The 21,340-nt window shown below is 37.5% G+C and overlaps 1 protein-coding gene across 1 annotated transcript in view; it reads right to left on the reverse strand.

Annotated features, from left to right (window-relative positions):
* The window catches only part of LOC140793451 (methyl-CpG-binding domain-containing protein 9), a 46,196-nt gene extending 25,416 nt beyond the window's left edge, over window positions 1-20,780 (reverse strand). The window contains exons 1-5 of the mRNA XM_073144932.1: window positions 20,189-20,780; window positions 12,158-12,297; window positions 11,553-11,881; window positions 10,126-11,253; window positions 9,357-10,043 (exon numbers count right to left, since the gene is read on the reverse strand). Coding sequence (XP_073001033.1) covers window positions 9,357-10,043; window positions 10,126-11,253; window positions 11,553-11,881; window positions 12,158-12,297; window positions 20,189-20,382 — 2,478 coding nt within the window. The 5' untranslated portion in view covers window positions 20,383-20,780. The remainder of the gene's footprint in view (window positions 1-9,356; window positions 10,044-10,125; window positions 11,254-11,552; window positions 11,882-12,157; window positions 12,298-20,188) is intronic.
* Between the last annotated feature and the right edge of the window lie 560 nt (window positions 20,781-21,340).

Consider the following 21,340-nt stretch of genomic DNA (forward strand, 5'->3'; position numbering starts at 1 on the left):
GTTCGCCCGACCGATCACTCCACGAACACCGGAACACCAAGAAATCCAATGCACGACAAGCACATCAAGTTCCAAAACGCACGACAAGTTCACCGCCGACGAAGAACAAGAGAAATCCATCGCCATTGCAGAATCACCGTATGATTTAACGATCTTCAAAAATTATTTGCGCATGCATGTATTATCAAATGATCTATTACTTTAGATTCATCTTTATTTTTGTCATAGTTAAAAAAAAGAGAAGAAAAAGCAAAAGCACGTCTCTAGTGCTTTTTAAAAATAATTAGGAGTTGCAAAATTTCAAAATTTTAATTTTTGGCTCTTATTTTTCTATCAGAATCCAAACAAATCTTCTTTTTTTCTATACTTTCTACCAAATTGCCTTTTTCTTCTCCCTACCATATTCCAACTTTCGAATTTACCCCCCAAATCCACTTACCTCAAACCCTTACCCACTAACCCATACTAAACTCGTTAAACAAATAATTCAAATCCAACCCAATTCCATTAAACCCATTAGACTTAAACCCAAAACCCATTAGACTTCAACCTAAAATCCATTAAACTTAAACCCAAAACCCATTAAATTTCAACCTAAAACCCACTAGATTTAAATCCAAAACACATTAGACTTGAACCCAAAACCCATTAGCCACTTCATCTTCATCTCTAACCTTCCCCCAATTTAATATTGAGCCCTAGCCATCCTTCATCAATCTTGCAAAACTCAACGGCAGCACCGCTTTTCCGCCGACGCCATTGCTACCTCGACGACATTGCTGATCTCCACTTACGACACTACCCTCCACAGCCGACACAACCACTAGAGCCTTAGTCTCCCGCTGCTTTCTTCAAGCCACTCAACGTCGACGCAAACGCTTGCCGCAACAATGCAGCCACCTTCCACACCAGCGCTTGCTACTAGCGACACCGCCACTGCACCTCGTTCCCCACCTCGACACGCAAAGATCTTCCATCTCATCGCCGTCTCCACAATAGCTAGTCGTGTTGCCTTCTCTCCGCATGACTCCCGTGTGACCAGGAGACAAAGAAATGACTAAGGGGTGCGCCATTCCTTGGCTGCTACCATCGAGATCTTCATCAATGCCTCTTCGACAGCTTCGCAACAATGTGCTGCCACCAATGCCGGCGACCCCACCGCCACCATTGCTACCTCCATCACTGCCACCGACACCACCCGCAATCTCTATCCATCGATCCTCCCAACCTCCACCACTAGTGCTGCTACGTATAGTGAGAAAGCAAATTCTACTTTTAGATAGTCAAGTACGCTTTTCCATGGTAACCAATATTTTTTCGAGTTATTCCTTTTAGTTTCATCCCTAAATTATTATCAATTCCTGTTGTCCACAAATCGTGAGGGAAAGACTACATAAATACTTTATAGGCTTTTAATCTTAATACTAAAAGAACTGTGTCGAATAGAATATTAGCATTACATTAATTTTTGAAAAGAAATTTAAAGGGCTTGACATTGACTAAACGCAACTTTGCTTAAATACCATTATATCTTAGCATTAGTCCTCCAATCTCCCGATTAAAATTTTAAATATAATCATAGTTAGATCAAGGCACTTGTATTTAGAATTTTAGATCAGATTTAGTGGACATTTGCACTTCATTAGGTTAGAAAATTATTTATTTATTTCTTTAAGTTTAGCAAGCATAAAAAAATAATATAATAATAAACTAATGATTCATTGCATGTTAGTGTATGCTAATATGTAAAATTAAACATATTTTCTTAGTGAATCTAGTGAGTCTAGCAGTAGCAGTATGGATCACGAGTTTGTTAATAGACTCGATGATATTAGGTTAGTTAGGTACCTTAACTCAACTAGTCAGAGCTACTCAGGACACTGCTTAGGTATCAATGGGTAACTAAAGAATGATTATATAGGATAGAAAGACCCTACAGTCAGAGCCCTCCTCAAAATGCTTATCGCTTCGATCCAAAACATGATGAGTCTCCAATCCTTTGTCTCGTCAACATCTTCAAGGGAATGACCGAGATACTAATGAAAGGTACCTAAAGAAAAATAAAAATTGATGCCCTTATGTTTGACGGTTGGTTAGACCCTCAATATTTCCTAGATTGGACCAAGGACATGTATCGTTATTTTTAATAGTATGAAATGGATCGTTATTTTAAATAGTATAACATGTTCGAAATCCAAAAAGTTAGGTTTGCTGTCATAAAATTGACAGAGTAAGTAAATCAATATTAGACCAATGTTGAAACCCTTCTTGAGATTAAAGGTGAACTACCAATTGAGATTTAGGCTGATATGAAGAATGAGCTAAAATGTAAATATCTCCTACCTTCTTATTACCCTAGATCACTAGACAAGTGGAACCAACTGAGCTAAAATGTAAATATTTCCTACTTTCTTATTACCCTAGATCATTAGACAAATGGAACCGACCTACCCAAGGAAGTAAGCCAGCTAAAAGATTACGTTGCAACTTGATACACTTAGTTAGGATCTTTTCTTATTGCATTAGATGTTTATTTTTATTAAAATAAAATTCCTGTAGGTCACGTTCGAACGTAGGAGGGGTCGTGTTCGAATGCCTTTGCGAACGCCTGCATCAGGTTCGCAAATACAGAGAACGCATATTGTGCGTTCGAACACGGTCGGACGAGTTCAAACGCCTACATCGCGTTCGCACATACAGAGAACGTCTTTTGGTGCGTTCGAACGCGATCGGGCGCGTTCGAACACGATCGACGGGAAAGTTCTAGAATTAGGGTTTCATATTGTTTTAGGACTTGTTGGCTAGCCCCTATATATATGTGGATGGCAGCCAACTTCATTATGCTATTTGATTATTGAATTTTTTCCTCTTGCCTCCTATCTTCTCTCAAGACTTCTCCCTCCCTCTTCATCAACCTTCCACCTCTACCTTTAATAAGGTTTCTCCTAACTTCTAATCTCCCTCGACTGTCGAGCCACCCCTCTTCTTTGAGATCTCGACCACTTCGTTCCCTTCATTTATATCTCTAAATCACATCCACAATCCACCTTCATCTCCATATCCATCCATAACCCTAACATCCACTCCACCTGTCACCACCACCATCACCCACATTATTTCGTATTTTCGTCCTAGTTGCAGTTCGAATCTGCGAAGGGCATAAATATGAAAGTTGTAGATCAGGGAGTTACGAATCTAATCCACTTGGTTTCGTAATTTTCTGACTACAGGAGAATATCTAATGAATATTTTTCTACGGTTGCGCGGACTGATTCCTGTAATACATTCAGATCTTGAAGGAATAGTTGCGTAGCTTATCTTTGGTTCCAGGTCTTATCAAGTGGTATCAGAGTTTATCAAGGTGGTATCAGAGCCTATCTTTTGGTACAAGAACTTATCACAACTTTTGATGAACTGATGGTTCGGGCAACGTAATTGAAATGGAAACCCCTAAGCAAATCTTGTCAAGATTTAAGACTGGCCTGCGTGAAGATCTAAGAAGTGAGCTCTTTGCTCGTAATATTGATACTTTAGAAAAAGCCTACAGTTTAATCCAAGACTTAGTTACAAAACTAGGCCTCAAATTCATTAGTCCTACTTTAGCGAACGAGACAGCAAATGGATGGAAATTCTCCACTACGATTCGCATTTCAAACAGGAGGCATAGATACAGCATCTATCCACATGCCCTTATCAAACCAAATGTGCTAATCAATGTTATAATTGATCTACGCTTAGCTTTTCCCAACTCAAGATAGATTACAAGAGTAGAAATGTTGAGAAAGACTTTTGTAAAGTTAATCCCCAGGTCAAATGCTATAAATATCAAGGCTATGGGTATATCGCTGCAAATTATACAAGCCCATATAAAATTAGCTTATGAGACACATAAACTCCACAAGATTTTATATTGTCAAATGTGCTTTCTCTTAACCAAAAGTCAATGATAATTGGAGGCATAACTCTATCTTCCACACATTCACAAAAATTAGAGGCAAAAATTGCAAGATAATTGTGGATAATGGGAGTTGAATAAATGTCGTCCTCGACCATTATTTCTAAATTAAACCTGAAAGTGGTCCTCCATCCTAATTCTTACAAAGTTTTGTAGATTAACTCAACCCGCTAGAGATAAAAGAGTGGTGTTTGGTCCCAATAGAATTCACAACTTACAAGTATAAGATCTGGTGTGATGTTTTGACTATGGACGTGCATCAAATCATCCTTGAAAGGACTTGGCTATTTGATAATGATGTTCATATTTATGGTCGTTCAAATATATATATGTTTGAATACGAGGGTAAGAAAATCAAAATTCTTCCCTCGCGGCCTAAAAATAGTAATGCTAAAAAAAAAGTCTAATCCCATCCAACCTAATAGTAGAGTCAGCTTGATTAGTGCCTGAAACATGAAGCGTGAGATAAGCAAAAGAACTCATATTCTGATTCTTGCTGCCCGAGAAATACAGAACGAGCCTAACGCATCAATTCCTCTTGATGTCACTCCTGTGATTGAAAAGTTCTTAGATATTAAGGATCTCTCGGATAAATTACCACCAATACGGGACATTCAGTATGCTATCAATCTCATCTCAGGTGCATCTTCCTAACTTGCCTTATTACCGATTCCTCTTGGCTTGACTAATGCTCTAAGTACATTTTATTAGAGTGATGACTCAACTACTCAATTATTATGACCCTTTATAGGGCAATTTTTGACGGTAGACTTTGATGACATCTCTGTCTATAGTCAATCTCGGAAGCAACACATAGATCATCTTCGTCAAGTCTGCGTTGTCTTGAGGAAAGAACGACTATATGCAAACCCAAAAAAATGTACCTTTTTGACAGTTATTTTTCTTAGATTTTATTGTTTCGTCTGAAGGAGTCTCTACCGACCCTAATAAGATCAAAGCTATTAATGAATGGCCCGAGCCTCATACGATAAGAGATGTAAGAAGTTTTCATGAACTCCTATCGTCAGTTTATTAGAGAGTTTGGTACCATTATGGGTCCGATAACAGAAAAGTGAATTTGAGTAGTCAAAGAGTGCCACCAAAGCTTTCGCCGAAATCAAGAGAAAAATGGTGGAAGCTCTCGTCATGCGACTCCCCAATTGTAATAAAACTTTTGAGCTCACATATGTGATACATCTAGAATTGGTATAAATGGAGTCCTAAGCTAAGAAGGTCATTTGATTGCCTACTTTAATAAGAAGCTGAATAAAACTACGCAGCGGTATACCATTTATGATAAAGAATTCTATGTTGTGGTTTAATCTCTTCATTAGTGGATGCATTATTTGCTCCCACAAGAATTTATTATTTTCTCTTACCATGAGGCTCTTCTATACATCAACTCCCAAAAGAAGCCCAATGCCGACACGGCCAGATGGGTTGAATTTCTCTAAGATTATACGTACACCTTGTGACACAAATCCAGAGCGGAGAACAAAGCTACTGATGCACTGAGTTGTTGCATGATCTCTTTTTCAAAAATGAGTGCGGAGGTATATCGGCTTTGATAAAATCAAAACTAAATATGAATTGTGTCCAAATTTTCATGAAATTTACAACATGTTAAGCAACGAAATATTCAAGAAATATATGGTTTCAATTCGTAGGATAGCTATCTATTTAAATCTCAAAAGTTATGCATTCACAGCACCTTGTTAATAGAATTTTTAATTTGAGAATTGCATACCGAAGATCTAATAGGATATTTTAGGTATGCAAAAACTATTGAAGCTGCTAAACATCAATTTTTTTGGCCAAGTCTTAATAGAGATGTTATAAGACTTGTAGGTCGATGTCACACATGTCAACTCTCTACGCAGCGAAAGCAGAATACGAGATTGTACACGCCTGTGATAACCAAGCTTGGAGGGTCTAGTGGGTTTAGTATAGTATAGTTCTATTAGGTTGAGTCCGTTGAGTCCACTTTTAATTTCTGCATTACTTATTTCTACATTGGGTTGGGTCAAGCCATGCAATTCTGCGCTACTCAATTTGGGCCACTCAAGTCATGGGCCTCACTTCTAGCTGGTCTTGAGTAACCACTAATGAAGTGTGGTGAGCACCCAAAGAAAGAGAAGGAACCATTAGCCCTAATTTTCAACTAGCTTCCTCCTTCCCTCCTCTGGAGGCCGGCAGCGCCCAAGAGAACTGAGCAACACCAGTTGCTTTTCTCACCACCTCGGCTTAACTCAACCTCTATTCTCAACTTGGACTTCTTCCTTCCTTCCTTCTCCTGTAGATCTCTAGTAACCTTGTCCACCTAGACTCATCAGCTCCTCCATTGAGCTCACCACTCCACACCACAGCTACCATTACTGCAGCTGCAGTCTCAACCCACCAAGCTCCCACTCCAACCTGGTTCCTCCACTCTCCTAGCTCCACCTTAGGCCCCAACCCACCACCACTAACATCCAGCAGTTGCACTTCCACCCAGCTCCACCCATACCAACCGTAAGCACCCCTACACTAAGGCCTATTCTGATCATCTTCCGCAGCCCCAACCATGACAACGCCTTTGCCTATTCCTAATTATCTTTGGCAGAATGTTAGTATGAACGTTGTACTTGGACTTCCAAAGACTAGTCGAAAGCACAACTCCATTCTCGTGATAGTGAATCAATTTTCTAAGATAGCCCACTTTATACCCTATTCTCAAACTTTTGACACATCAAGTTGCAAAGCTCTATTTTGATAAAATCGTTAGCCTGCATGGGCTTCCAAAAACCATAGTGTCAGATAGGGATGTGAAATTCACTAACTATTTTTTGAAAACCTTATAACATAGGAACCAAACTTCAATATTCAACAATTTTCCACCCACAAACTGACAAGTAAACCTAATGACAAAAATACCCTTGACTATATGTTAAATAGTAAATAATATGAGGCATTTCTACTGCGGACTTCCCCATATTGTGTAAGGTTATAGTATGAGGTTATAACTCCACACTCGGGTGTGCAAGATATTACCTCGTGCTATGCAGGTTATAATCATGCACTCGGGTGTTCATGGATGCTACTTGACGACGGCGTCGGAGCAATCCAAGGCGAGGGCAAAGATGTTGCCCCACCATAGGGAGATGCGGTCGAGGAGGGGCAGGGAGGCATGACAAAGGAGGATGAGATTGTCACAGGCGAGGACCGCAGTGAGGTGGAGGGATAGCGACAGAGAGGTCAATGCGGTGGTGAGGGCGGCATGGCGAGGGAGGAGGTGGGAGGGGAGGGACGAGAGAAAGTAGAGGGCTGCGACAGAGACCTCAAGGTTGGGGGAGGAGAGATCGGATCGTAGGTTGAAGATGAGCACGTCGTAGAGGTCGAGGGTAAGGTTGAGCGAGCGGAGGAGGTCGAACACGAGCTTCTTGCAGATAGCAGAGGAGGGGGAGCCAATGATCTCATCGCAGGTGATCTTGGCGATGGCGGAGACATCGTGGCCGACAATGGAGTGCTGAAGGGCTTGGAGGGGTGTGGTAGATTGCTTGAGGGTGTTGGTTACCCTACTATGCGAGTATAACAGGCTGCCTTTGGAGATGAGAGAGAGAAGAAATAGCAGTTGTAGCTGATATGATTACCGTGTTATCATCTCAAAGGATAAAATTATAATTATGGGTTATTAATAAATGGTTTTTAGAAAGTTGTACGGAATAAGATGACAGAGAATATTCAAATAGTACAGCAGAATAAGGAGGCTTATTCTAAAATAAGCCTATTCCTATTCCACAAGTGAATAGGGGTTAAGGGATTGAATTAAAAACTGTGAACTGCTGAATTTGCATATAATAATTTTATTAATAGGTCGATAGGTCTAAATCCAACCGAGGTGGTGTATGGTTATAAACCTAGACAACCTATAGATCTCATTTCTATGGTCCATTATCATAGATTGTCTGAATCAACATCTGTATTCGCATCACATATTCATGACTTATATAAAAAAATCAGTAATAGAATTGCTCAAAATAATATCAATTATAAAATTCAAGCTAATCTAAGGAGATTCAAGAAATTTAATGTTGAAGACTGTGTGATGGTTCAAAAACATTCAGGTTCCCTCCTAAAATTGTCAAAAAGTTGAATGCACGAATTGCTGGATCTTTTAAAATTCTTAAGAAAATTAATGATAAGGCTTATGTTTTAGATCTACCAAAGAATTTCGACATTAGTTTTACTTTTAATATTGAGGATTTAGTAGCTTATAAAGGTCCAAATTTTACTCCAGATGACTCACTAGCTAATGAGCCTACTGATGAGCCTATTTATGAGAGACCTTCTTTACCTCCACTTCACAGTATTCCATCTAACACAGCAGATGAAATTAATAAAATTTTAGATGATGAAATTATCTCAACTAGAGAAGGTGAAACCCAACGGTATCTAATATTGTTGGAAAGGATGACCTACATCTAATGACACGTGACTTGATCACTATGACTTAAGGCACCAACCTGATATCCTAGAGTAGTATGAGAGCAATAGAGAAGCACATTCGATGGAGTCGAATTCTCTCCCACCTAAGGAGAATGATGTGAATATCACTGATAGGATATAATAATGTGTGTACTAGTGCAGCAGGCGCTAACATTTGATGATCCCCATTATAAGGATTTGATTCTAACCAAGTTAATTTATTATGTGATATTTATGATCAATTTTGTATTTTTTATTTATTTAGGGTGTCTTTTGCTTATTTTCATTGTAGGTCTACACATAGACCCATTGTATTTTCTTTTGAGGATAATATGTACAACTTGCTTCAAATCTAGTAGATGCAACTAAAATAAGAAATATTCAAGGATATGTAATAAGAACATAAATAAAGAACTAAAGTATGTTAACGAATGATCATTTCATTTTTCACCACCATAGAATTTGAATCCCCAATTCTTCTATGCACGGGATATTTTCTCCTTGATATTAATATGAAAGAAAAGGTAAAGAACAATACATAATGGATCAGCATAAATGAATCATAAATTGAGTTTGGCTTCAAATTCCGTAGGCAATATAATCTTATGTGCATCATTTTTTCTATAGTGATTCCGAAGTTAAAAGCATTTACTTACAATTTCATCTACTTGAAATTTTTCTTTTTTCAAAAGGAAAAAAGATTGGCTGATTCTTGAAAATTGAGTCATTGAATGACTAATAGACTCAATGGGATTTAGGTTGGGTGGTATCTAAAATGAATGATATCTCCCATTTATCTCCGAAATTAAATGATCAACTTTCTATAAGACTTATATATTAGCACAAAACACATTGTTATATTGCAATTTAAAATGGACACCTAAAAGTTACGATAAAACAGCAAGAATGTTTCAGATAAGCTATTGTTTCCTCTTACCAGCGCATCTGCTTCCATTCCAGCAACTCCAGAAAGTGAGCCACAAAGCACGCCACCATCGCCTCGTAGACAGCGGAACAGCTTCATGCCCTCGCGACTGCAAACATCTGAAGAGTCCATGCATCCACTAATGGATGAGACAGCTAAAACATATCTTCGGGCTAACTCTGGCCATGTCAACTCATTAAAAGTTGGTATATTAATCTTTGTTTCCTTTGTGGAAAGGGTGTTATCAGCATCCTTCTTTCTTCCACGCCTAGATTTTGATTCTCTTGCATCAACATTTGGATCTACATAAATTGCAACCTTGGATAGGAGCTCACCAACAAGGACTTTCAACAGAGAGGAATGAACTTTGGCCAATGTTAAACCATTGCATCTGCCAAGGGTATGTGCTGCCAATTTAAGTTGAGCACCTTCTCTTGCAGATGCAGTTTCATTTGGAACAAACATGAATAAACCTTCTCCGTGAGTATCTGAATCAGCTTCACTATTTGGCAATGAGGTTAAGCCATTTGTAATGCCATTTAATTGTGAAGGTTGGTCTGTACTATGCTGAATTTCTCTCACTTGTTTCTCCTTATAATTAATGGGCCATGGATCAACAAGTTCTTCTTCTAGGTCCTCAAATGTTGGTGGGTCTTTTAAACCAAAAATGTCATAAAAGCGCCATAGAAATTCCCATATCTACATGATTATATTAAGAAAAAGGTAAGATCAAATAGGAAGGATATTTTTTTGTCAGAAATTAGAATACTAACTAATGTACCTGAAAAGCATCCCCAGCCAACTCTGCTGAAAGTTTACTGCTAAAAAGTCTTCCTGGAGGAGGCCGATGGTCACCTACATACTGGACTTCAGTTGAATGCTGAAGCCTAGGTACTTTGCAACTGTGTAAACCGAACGGTACAATTTCTTCTGCCCTTGTTTCTCCATTTTTTTGAACAGCTACAAGTGACCCACTTGCAACAGTCAATGATGTTGAAAGGTCACTCCTATCACATAAAAATTGGTAGCATGAACAAGCACGGGATCCAGGAAGGCTTTCAATAATTTCTTGTACAAAACCCATATCCAATCCAAACCTGTCCTGGTTTAACCATTCTGCAAGTGATTGACATGCAGTTTCTAGATCAGAATCATTTCGGATAACTTGCAGTGTACCAACAGGTCCAATGGAAGAGCAAAATCTGCTGAAGAGACCAAAATTATCAATCGGTTTTTGACCTTCAACGTAAGAGGGCGGTGATATAGTTCCATTATTGTGCCTGCAGCAAAAGTCCAAATACCCTGTTTGCTTGTACGCTTCACGACTAGCATCAACAAGTGTACGAGAGACCATCTTCCATACTGAAGAAGATGATCTTCCCTCTACATAGAACTCTCCAATTTTGTCTCTTGTACTGCATTTATTGTTGAAATATTCACCAAATGTTTCAGAAGAATTCATTTTTTGCATGTCCATCTGTCCAGAAGATTCATTTATGGTTCCATCCAAGTCAGTACTAAAACATGAAAAGAAATCTTGATCTCCCTGACAAGGATCTGTCAGGAGCATTAGGATGTCTTCATCTTTACAGTTAGAAGCATCAAAAATTGTACTGCTACTTCCTGTCCTTTCTGCTGTGTCGGCTTTACTAACATTGTTAAATAAAAGAATGGTAGAAGCATTTGGGACAGCACAAACGGAACATGGTATCCTTCTCACCTTGAAAACAGGTCCAGAATTTCCTCCATCTGACACCTGACACTCAAAAAGAGACCCTGTAACTTTATCATGCCAATTAGAAATAAACCCTACTGGCCAAATCTGATATCTGTCATGATAAGTCAATCGTAAATCAATTTCTCCCCAACTTATGACAAAGAAATCCTCATATTGAACCGGCAGCTTTACCTGGAATTATGATAAAAAGATCCAATAAGGCCATTTCTGAGTAGTGATAATCCAATAAGGATGGCAAAAGAAACAAACGAAAAAAATTTAACTTGAGCAAATGATGTATACAAAATACCCATATATAGCACTATAGCATGGAAGTAAATTGCTCATGCATGTACATGTGACAATAGGAATGAGTGGTTTAAAGTAACTGGGCACCTCATATGAAAATAGATGACCAAAGAGGAAGAAGAAAAGAAAATGAAAGCAAAATAAATGAAGCTAAAATGTAAGGGGAACATGTCAAAGGTTACACTTGAATGTCGAGACCCTTGACCACCATTTTCCTCCATGCCACAGCTTGCAACTCTTGAAGAACTTCTGATGTCAGTGAAGTGGCATTCCATGGCCTCAGTATCAGAAGATGGATCCACACCATTTCCGCCCCTGACAATGTCTTGATTCTCAGTAAAACTAGTTGACATTGAAATACTTGAGAAATCTCTTTTCCTTCGGCGGAGTGGCAGTGATCTTTGTGCTAGTCCAGAAACATCACTTCTACTGTATATATCCACAGAACTGAAGTTTGATGTCATGCCAACACATTGAGAAACATCAAGCATTGACACAAACTGCTTTCCATCTGCGACAGAACAAACAGCATACAAGTCAGATTGTCCCTTAACAGTTTCCTAATTATGCAGGCCCACTTTCAGTTAACAAAACACCCTTTTCCCATATTTCTAAATTCTAACAATTTAAAAAACTCTCACCCTGCAATTTAATCTTTACAAATAAATGTCCTGCATTTTATATAATACATTGAATCATAGACAGAAAAAAGTTCCTATAAGAATCAAGCCTAGAAGGGGAATGCAGAACTTGTTACTGCTAACACCCAGAACTTCACAAAGTATACCTTCTGAACCTGCTTTTGTAGCTTCACTTATTCTTGCCGCATCCTTTCGCAAATCAATAGCATTCTTTATGTGAACCATATCTAAATTTGTCAATGATGCAACAAATCCACTGAAAGAAGATTCATCATGGTAGTTTATTCTGCAAAATTTCAAATAATGCATATATGTCAATTGGTTACTACTTACTAGCATCCAAATATAGAACATCCACACAACTATGCAGCTAAAAAATTATTTGATCAAAGTCTCAAGAAAAAAAGGAGACTTCCTTTTTCCAAATCATTATGTCTGGATTCTTTCAATGAAGTTTCTTTCCAAAGGCATTTTCCATTCCAAAAACATTCAGCTATCATGTCCGTAGCAAGAAAATGCAGTTAATAGCAGTGTACAAAAGCAAAGCAATAAATAACATCTTACTGGACCGTGAAAATAACAGACTGAAGAGCTGATTGGCCATTAATCTGAGTCTAGGTCCTTTTCAGCTCAGTTTCATGTAGTGGTGAAACAAGATATTTTAAAGAGACTATTTAAAATCTTTTTCAGCTGGGACTGATTACATCACCATTCATGCTACTAATATGGTAGCACTGAAAGGCTTCCACTGGCTTAAACTTATACGGTCAGTTTCCTCAAAAGAAAGAAATGTAAAGCTCTAAATAGGAGACAAATGATTACCAATCAGTCCACTATGAGAGAATTAAGTGCAATAATATCTCAAGGACCCGTGGCATATTAAGTTAAGAAACAGGATAGCAGATCTATAAGTGGCCTATGCTTGTATAAAAAGATGTTAATTCTAGTACATAGCTATAATGAAATACGAGGCAAAGGACTCTTTTTCTCCATCTGTCTGTTCTGCTAGTTCCCTTTAAACATCCTAATATTCTTCATCCTTCAATAAGCTCTTCCTGTGGTTTTTGTTATTCTCTTAATTGATCACATCAACGCTCGATCTTTCATGCTCTCTACAACCTAGAAACAGTTAAGATATTTCAGAAGAACAAAATGTGGAAGTTTGAAAAGTGAAAATCTTAATGCAAAAGGGAATAATTTGTTGAAGGAATCACAGATGAAGGAGATTCAGACTACACATAAAACTACTAGTCTTGTGACTAGTGGCAGAAAAAGAAACTTTTAGCAGCAGAAGTGGAAAAGCTTAGCAGCGAAATGAAGGAATGGTGACTGCATATCAGTAAACAATCAAGATCTTCTTTCTACTCAGTTGGAAAAGGTGTCCCCACGAGATGACGCTCCAGATAATGTGTAGTCTAACAAGGGCAAGATATGCTAACCTTATACATTAGATGTTTCCATTACTAGAATCTGTCTCAAACCTTTTCTACCCTCTGAACAGTTTGAATTAAAGTTTATAATAGTAAAAAAGCAAACAAGAGGAAATTCAAAAACAAAAGTTATAGTTTAATTAGAATGTTTCCATTTGATAGACTATAAAAGAAATACTTGGGCTATATCAAGATAACTAAAGGACCAACTATCAATCGAAGCCAGTGAATGGGCAGCAAAAGTACTTCTGATATACTGAGGCTCAAATCACCCAGTTTAGAGTCAAGCTAAATGTGCCTTATCAATTTGTTCAAAAAAAAGGGAATCCAAGATAAAAGACATGCAAACATCAATTCCCTGGGATTTAGAAACCACTATGTTACTAGATCAACTAAGGTAATCGAAATTCTACTTCATTTGGTTTAGATTGATTTCTTTCTTATTCTACATAAAACCAAGATTTTACTGGATTAGGAAGTATGTAATATCCATGTCTAGAAAAGGCTGTTCATCTCTCTCATAAATGGAATAGGCCTGCTGGCATCTTCCATAGGGATCAATTTGAATTGTTAGGACACCAAAGGAGAAATGCAATCAGGTCTTTTCCATTGCAGCCCTATTTCTTCTGCTTCCCCCTGATTTTCTGCTACCAATAGTTTATGAAATAGGAATCAATCCCTAAACAGATACAATACTAATATTACTATCAATTATGCTTTATTGTTGATTGGAGGACATTACCAAATATGACGAATGGGGAAAAGCATTCATGCTGCCGACCACAACCAACTAGAACACAAGGTTTTGGCGTTATTGCTCATATTGCATATAATATCCTAGAAGCCTCTCTTTCTTTCGACAACCAGCGTTAAAAGCTCCGACCAACTATTTAACTGTGCTCCATAAATTGTTGCCTTCTAATTCTTCCTACTGGGAAATGTATATTCTTCGCTATTTATTCCAAACAAGATTCTGATAATGAATCTTCATTTCCCTTTTATTACAATGACAACACAAAACTGACAGATTCTACTTACCATAAAAGTAGTTACTAACCTTGCCCCCCACAATCTACAGTTATAACACTTTTTTTCAAACATACCAGTCTCCATTTGAAACGCATATTTAAGCCACATCCATCTCAGCAGCAGTATATCCACTGAGATCACTTATGTACTCCTATTGCTGCAGCTTCACACGATACTAGGGAGCTCATTGCTATTTCACAAGTCTACCATTTTATATCTCACATAGCCAAAGAGGGAATAGCTGCAAGAAAAATAAGCACAAAAGGCATATCTTGGTCACCTTTCTGTCAAGGAAAAGTATTATCCTATTTGATTTCACATGGCATATACTCCTCTCAAGTCTAGTTGCTGATCAGTTCCTTAGCAGGGATTGAAGTTGGAGTTAATTTTTTTGAAACAATTATCCTATTTGATTCCACATGGCATATACTCCATTCAAGTCTTGTTGCTGATCACTTCCTTAACATGGATTGAAATTTGTGTTAATTTCTTCAAAACTCAGTCTGAAACTAACATCCTCTGATTTCATGAGAACTGCTCAATAACAAAGACATACTGGTCGAACTATAGCATGTCTAGAAAGTTTGGGTTATTTTGCCTCTGTTAATTTATTTGGGTCAATGGGTATTTTCTTCAAATGAATTCCAAGTTTGCAAGTAAAAGAACACAAGCATAATGGATGAATGCTAAAAATTCAAGAGAAAGTCCAGATTTTGGGCGCAGTTGGGTTCTTTCTTGGATGTAAGCAGAAGATCTTTTAAAGTTTGATTAGATAAGGAATCCTTAAGACTTTAATTTGGTATATGAGGTATCAGGTTATCACATAGTGTAAACACAGCTGCAACCATTATAAGATGAAAGTCCAGGAATACTTGCTTTTCGCTCAGGAATATAGTTTATACTTATATTGTATCTCATACAAAGTGATAAATTATAACAAATATTTAATTTTGAATGTTTATAATTGAAGTATAAAACTGACCAACACTAAATTAAATATAAAACAATGACAAGGTATCACATACTGAAATTCCTATATATTGGCAAACATTTTTGAGAACTTGATCTTTTCTGCATAGTATTGAAAAAAGTTCATCTTTCAGCCAAAATCTAAAAGTAGTGTTAATGTAGCAGATTTTGAAAAAAAAAAGAAAAAGTAAAATAACCGACTTGGTCAAGATCAAAAATGGAACCATAAGAAATTAAGAATATTGCCCCTGGTTTTCCAAACTTTTGACTTTAAATACCAATGTCACATGTAGCCCTATTCCGACCTCATTAGATTATCGTCTAGTGTTATCATTTTTCTGATTTAGAAAGATGATAGCATTGTCAAAGAAAAAATCTTGGTGGAAAAGGATAACATTTGCATAACTCCCATTTAAGAAACTTAGGTGGCCCATGGCCAAGTTATTACGCAGATCAAATAAAGATCTTGAATTGCAAGTTGTTCTGCTTTAAGCTATTCACAATATAGCAACATATAATTTCAAAATAAAGGTACAGTTAATACTCCAGAAATGAAATCTTAAATAGGAGAATAAAATAAGAGTTAAGACAGCCTATCATCATAAATGCAAAAAAAAGGAAGAGATAAATATTCCTGGATAAAATTTATACTGAGTGCAATATGACTTGAGTTGGCCTATTATCGCCCATTCCTAGATGAGTATTAGTCATTTAGACCAATTGTCCAATCTAAATATCTGAAAGATTGTAGGCCCAAGTGCGCAAGATATCGGAGAGGGCTGAGCTCATTGCCTAACTTATAGCCTAGGGCTTTCATACACACACACAAGCCGAAGGAGGAATTTGGGCTTTCATACACACACACAAGCCGAAGGAGGAATTAACCAAAGATGATCATGCACACGAATAGAGAAGAAGTAGAAGAATAAAGAATGATGGATAAGAGAATCACCCAATGTCATCATAATATGATAAATATCCTAAAAGATCATAAAGAGAGTTAATGTCAAAATAAAGATAAACAAGAAAAAAAAAATATTTGTGTATCAAATATGTGATTGAAGTAGAAAAGAAAGGATGAGGAAAGAGCATAATATGATAGTAAGACCACATGTATCTACCCTTAATATACTTCCCCAATTTCACCCCTATAGCTGATTGTATAACATTTTTGAAAACTAATCAAAACTTTGTACTTCACCATTTAGTGAATTCTAAACTCTATACTTTAAAATAAAGTTTACCATTTTACCCTTGAAAAGACATTAATTTGATCAACTACCATTTCAATTCTTATCACTCTCTCTCCTCTCCTCTCTCTCCTATCCTCATCCATCTACCATAAAGGGTAGTTTGGTCGTTTGACATAAAATATCTCCTAAACCCATTACTTTTTCATATCACATCAAAGGTAATAATGACACCACTAAACTACTTTATAACAAAGCACCAAATTTTCCTAAACTCATTCAAATTTTAAGGTACCTTATTCAAAGTTAAAAACAATGGGTAACTAAGCTAGTTTTGGAGCTACACTCAATCCAAACAGCGCCTAATTTATTACTAATAAAATATTCGACACATTTATGTATTTAAAGTTTAAACTATATAGATAATACTTTTAGTATTTAATGCTAGACCACATAATAATCTGTCTACTCTACAGCATACGCTTATGTGCTATGTGATGGCTTAACTACACACATACAGGCACTTTTCACAACATTCATGACCTCATATCAAACAACTGCAAATGGAAGAAAGTTCATCCAAAGATCCCATAACTATTTGATTCGTCAAATATTTCTTTCTCTCCTTTATAGCCTACAATACGGTAAAAAGATATTAAACCAAGGATTGACGTGCCGAAGACACGTGCCACGTGCCAGTTAGCAAACACTAACCCACATTTGGCACACCTCTAATTTTTTTTTTTTTGGGCATTTAGACATGGTTTGGTCTAAATATATATTAAAGCCTACATTAGATAATATTGTAAATGACATATTTTATTAAAGATAGCAATAGTCAAGTGAAAACATGATTCAACAGATAATATGATTAAATATATTCATTAATGAACAACAATTCAATAATTAATACCAAAACCTATTTAAACGTAGAATGATGAAAGGATCAAAATCTTCATTTGTCAATATAAAGAATCTTACATCAGATACTATTGATAATTCTCAAAACATATCTATTAATGCTTATTGTAACATATCAAATACTCTTCATACAAATATGAAGTTTGCAATTCTCGTATGACACAATGTATATATTGAACTTGCAAAGGAATGATTGGCACAGGCACACTATAGTCATATGCAGGTTGTAGATATCAAATTTTTTATTTTGGTTACCAACATTTCAAATAGTATTTTTCATAGATCTAGTAGCAAAATGCCAAATCTATGTAGAAAAGCCATTACAAATTATATACTTAGCAAAATTAAGCTAGATTTCATATGACGTAATATGCATATTGAACATGCAAGGGAACAACCAGCACAGGCATGCTATAGCCATATGTAGGTTGTGAATATCAAATTTTCTTTTTGGTTCCTATATTTTAAAGAGTATTTTGTATAGATCTAGCACCAAAATGATAAATCTATGTAGAAAGACCCTTACAAATTATACACTTAGCAAAATTAAGGTAGATCTATCATTTCTACATTTCAAATTAATTTTTAAACTATAAAACAAAAAGAAAAACTAGCCTCGGTTGACATAGCTTGTGCTAGGTGCCAATACTTCATTGGCATGGCAATTGTCAGTTGCACGACCATCCTTGATAAAGGTAACAAATGAGCATTGAGGAAAAATACAATCATATCTTTTCATGCTTTCCTTATTCTTCCTTCCTTACAACTTCAATCACATATTCAATTAACAATCTACAAAACCTTGATATCTTCATGATCTTATTAGGACAATGACCCTCTTCATGATTTTTATGATATCTTTATGATTTTGTGTAGCATATGTTGATTCACTTCCACATTTTTCTTCATACCTTTGCTACTTTATGAGTTTCTTCTCTTTCCTAGACGTGATACGTTTTATTGATTCCTCTTCCCGCTTCTGTTGATATGTCAATTTAGATGCTTGCAAACTAATCATTTGTCTTGGTCCTCCTACTCTGAGATACTTCATTATTGACCATGACCCTATCAAACCATTATTATGATGTTCTATGGCAAAACTTTTGCATAAATGAACTCCTCAGTGGAAAACTCTGTTCTACAACACTACTGCACATACAATACCAATAACTCAATGGTGTATCCCCCCAAGGGACACATCCACTTATAAGCTATGTGGTATAACGGCAATCCACATACTCCAACAGCCTTATATGGCACAAAATATGGCCTTTTTTATCCAAATCTAAGCAATCACCAAAATTTGATAGCTAAGGAAATAAGCCTTTTAATCAACAAACTGAATGGAATGAAGATTTCACAATCCACGTCCTCCTTCCTTCTTCTCATATGTTACCTCTACTTGAGAGTTGAGCTATAGAGTGAAACAAGGAATCTGTAGCAATGTGGGATAATAATAAAGAATCTAGGAAGCAATATGTGATAATAATAAAGAATCTAGGAAGCAATAAGGCCTTAGAGGACCAAAGATAAAGTAAAAGAATTTCACTCACCTCCAAGTATTAAATATTGAAACTGTGTCTCTTAATCAAGCTACTTTTAAAGTTTATGCCACATCATAGAAATTCAAAACTAGTCTTAGGCTTGCACAACTTATTTTATTCCTTTAGAGCTTCAAATTTTTATTTGTGGGCACCTGTTAGATTAATTACTTCTGGAATTTAGATCAGAAGTGGCATCCACTGGCAGAGGTAATCTAAATCTAATTATCCAACTAAAGAATCAATTCATTACCACCTCATAAGATGGCTCTTTATGAGGCTTAATACACTGATAAACAGAAGAGGGAACCCATGATCATTTCAATGAAAGAAAAAGAGTAGAAGAGAAGTGGAAGAAAGAATAGGAACAAGAATCTGAAGAAAAGAAATGGGAAAGAGAAAATGCAGGACAAAAGAAAGACATTAACCAATAATTGTCATGCCATGGCAAAGCGTGCCAGCCATTGCATTGCATGGCACATCTTCCAGCACCATAATCCACAATGTCTCTAGATAATTCTTAAAGTATCCTTGTGAGGCATCGAAGAAGCTTAAAGGCAGGTATCACCAAATATTATCTGAACCACTTAAAAATACTAACATATTCCAAGAACTTATTTCTTCTTTCAACCATATAAAACTTATATAATCACTGATTTCAGAAAATAAACAGAAAATTTATCAACAATTTATCAAATCAATTTCACAATTGTTCCGACTCTTAAATCAATAGGTAGGATTGGTTTTCTCTAGTTCAGGAAAAAGGAACACCAATTACCCGTATGATCTGAATAAAAAGAAACTAGAAAAGTGGAAGCTACTTGTTTTGAAAAAACAAAATGCAGTGTAAGGTTTCACACAGTAAACTGTGTAAAATACAAATGACCAACTTGACTTCCCAGAGCACTAGATTGCCAAGTCCCATCCCGTGAATTGCAGTTCGTCAGCAGCAAAGAAGTGCACCATATTTCGTGAAGAGGAACCAAAGAAAGCATATGTATATACTACACATTCCAGTAACAGTACGTAGAAATCCTCGAGTGAAACCAGAAAAGATGAAATTTTTAAGACGTGAAACAAAATGAGCAACGAAATGCCTGTTATAGCCGCCATTTCTGTTACTCCTAAGCTCCTCGCAATCTCCCTCTCCCTCGCTTGGGGGCAGGGCATTGATATCCAGCAGCCTCGCGGCCCCAAGGCTCCACCTTTTAGTCGGCAACCCGTTCGCCTCACACTCCGGGCACAGCCAGTCCTCGCCCGCCACGTGGTGCCGCGATGACGGCGGCATCATTCTTAAGCAACCAAGGTGGAACCCCCTCTCGCAGCCGTCGCAGACCACCGTAGTGAAACGCGTCTCAGGTCGACCGCAGAGCACGCAAGGGAGCGGCCGTCCGACGCCTACCTCACCTGGGAACTCGGCCGGCGGGGCTCCGACGGCGGATACGGCGGCGTGGTAGCGGCAGGCGAGGGCGTAGGCATCATAGAGGAGTAGGGGAACTGCATCGACGGCGGCGGCTGGGGGGGCGGGGATGGCGGTGACTGGGGCGGTGGCGGGAGGTGTCTCGCACGCCGGCGGAGGGATCTCGTTGAGGTCGATGAAAAGGGGGCCGGGCGCTTCTCGTCGGCGCCGGGATCCATCAGCACGACATTCTTCTAGGGTTAGAGAGAGAGAGAGAGAGAGAGAGAAGGTAAGACGGAGAGCTTTGTCGTTGCTCGCAAGGAAGAAAAGGGAAAGGGATAGGGATTGGGACTGGGGTCGGGATTGGGATCGGCAGGGGAGACGCGTATTCGAAAGGTGGAAGAAGAAGAGCGGCCCTTGCGGTGTTTGCTGTTCGTTGGCAAATAGGCGATGGACTCCTTGTAGAGGATGGCAGAGGACGTGCGGGTTTCATGTGACAAAGCGAAACGGATGAGTAGGATAGGCTGCAAGGTTGGAGTTTTTGACCGATAGTCTTTTATAATTTATTTATCTAAATAGATTATTCATCAAACTTAATAGGTTTTTATTTGCACCAAAAATCTACTTGGTTCTCGAGTCTAGGGTTACTTTCGGTTTGCTTCTCACTTAGAGTTTTTTTTTTATAATTTTCTTCCAACTTTGCCCTTTCTTTTCACTTGAGGTTATTTTTTACTTTTCTTCCAACTTTGCACTTTCTAATCTTTTTCTAATACAAGTCTCTAATCGTTTTTTCTACTTTATCATTGAAGTTGTTAAAAGACAACGAAATGTGTATAGAAAAAAAAATAAA

The sequence above is a fragment of the Typha latifolia genome, chromosome 8, assembly GCF_019914945.1.
Source record: "Typha latifolia isolate L0001 chromosome 8, TyphaL0001v2, whole genome shotgun sequence".
NCBI lineage: Eukaryota > Viridiplantae > Streptophyta > Magnoliopsida > Poales > Typhaceae > Typha > Typha latifolia.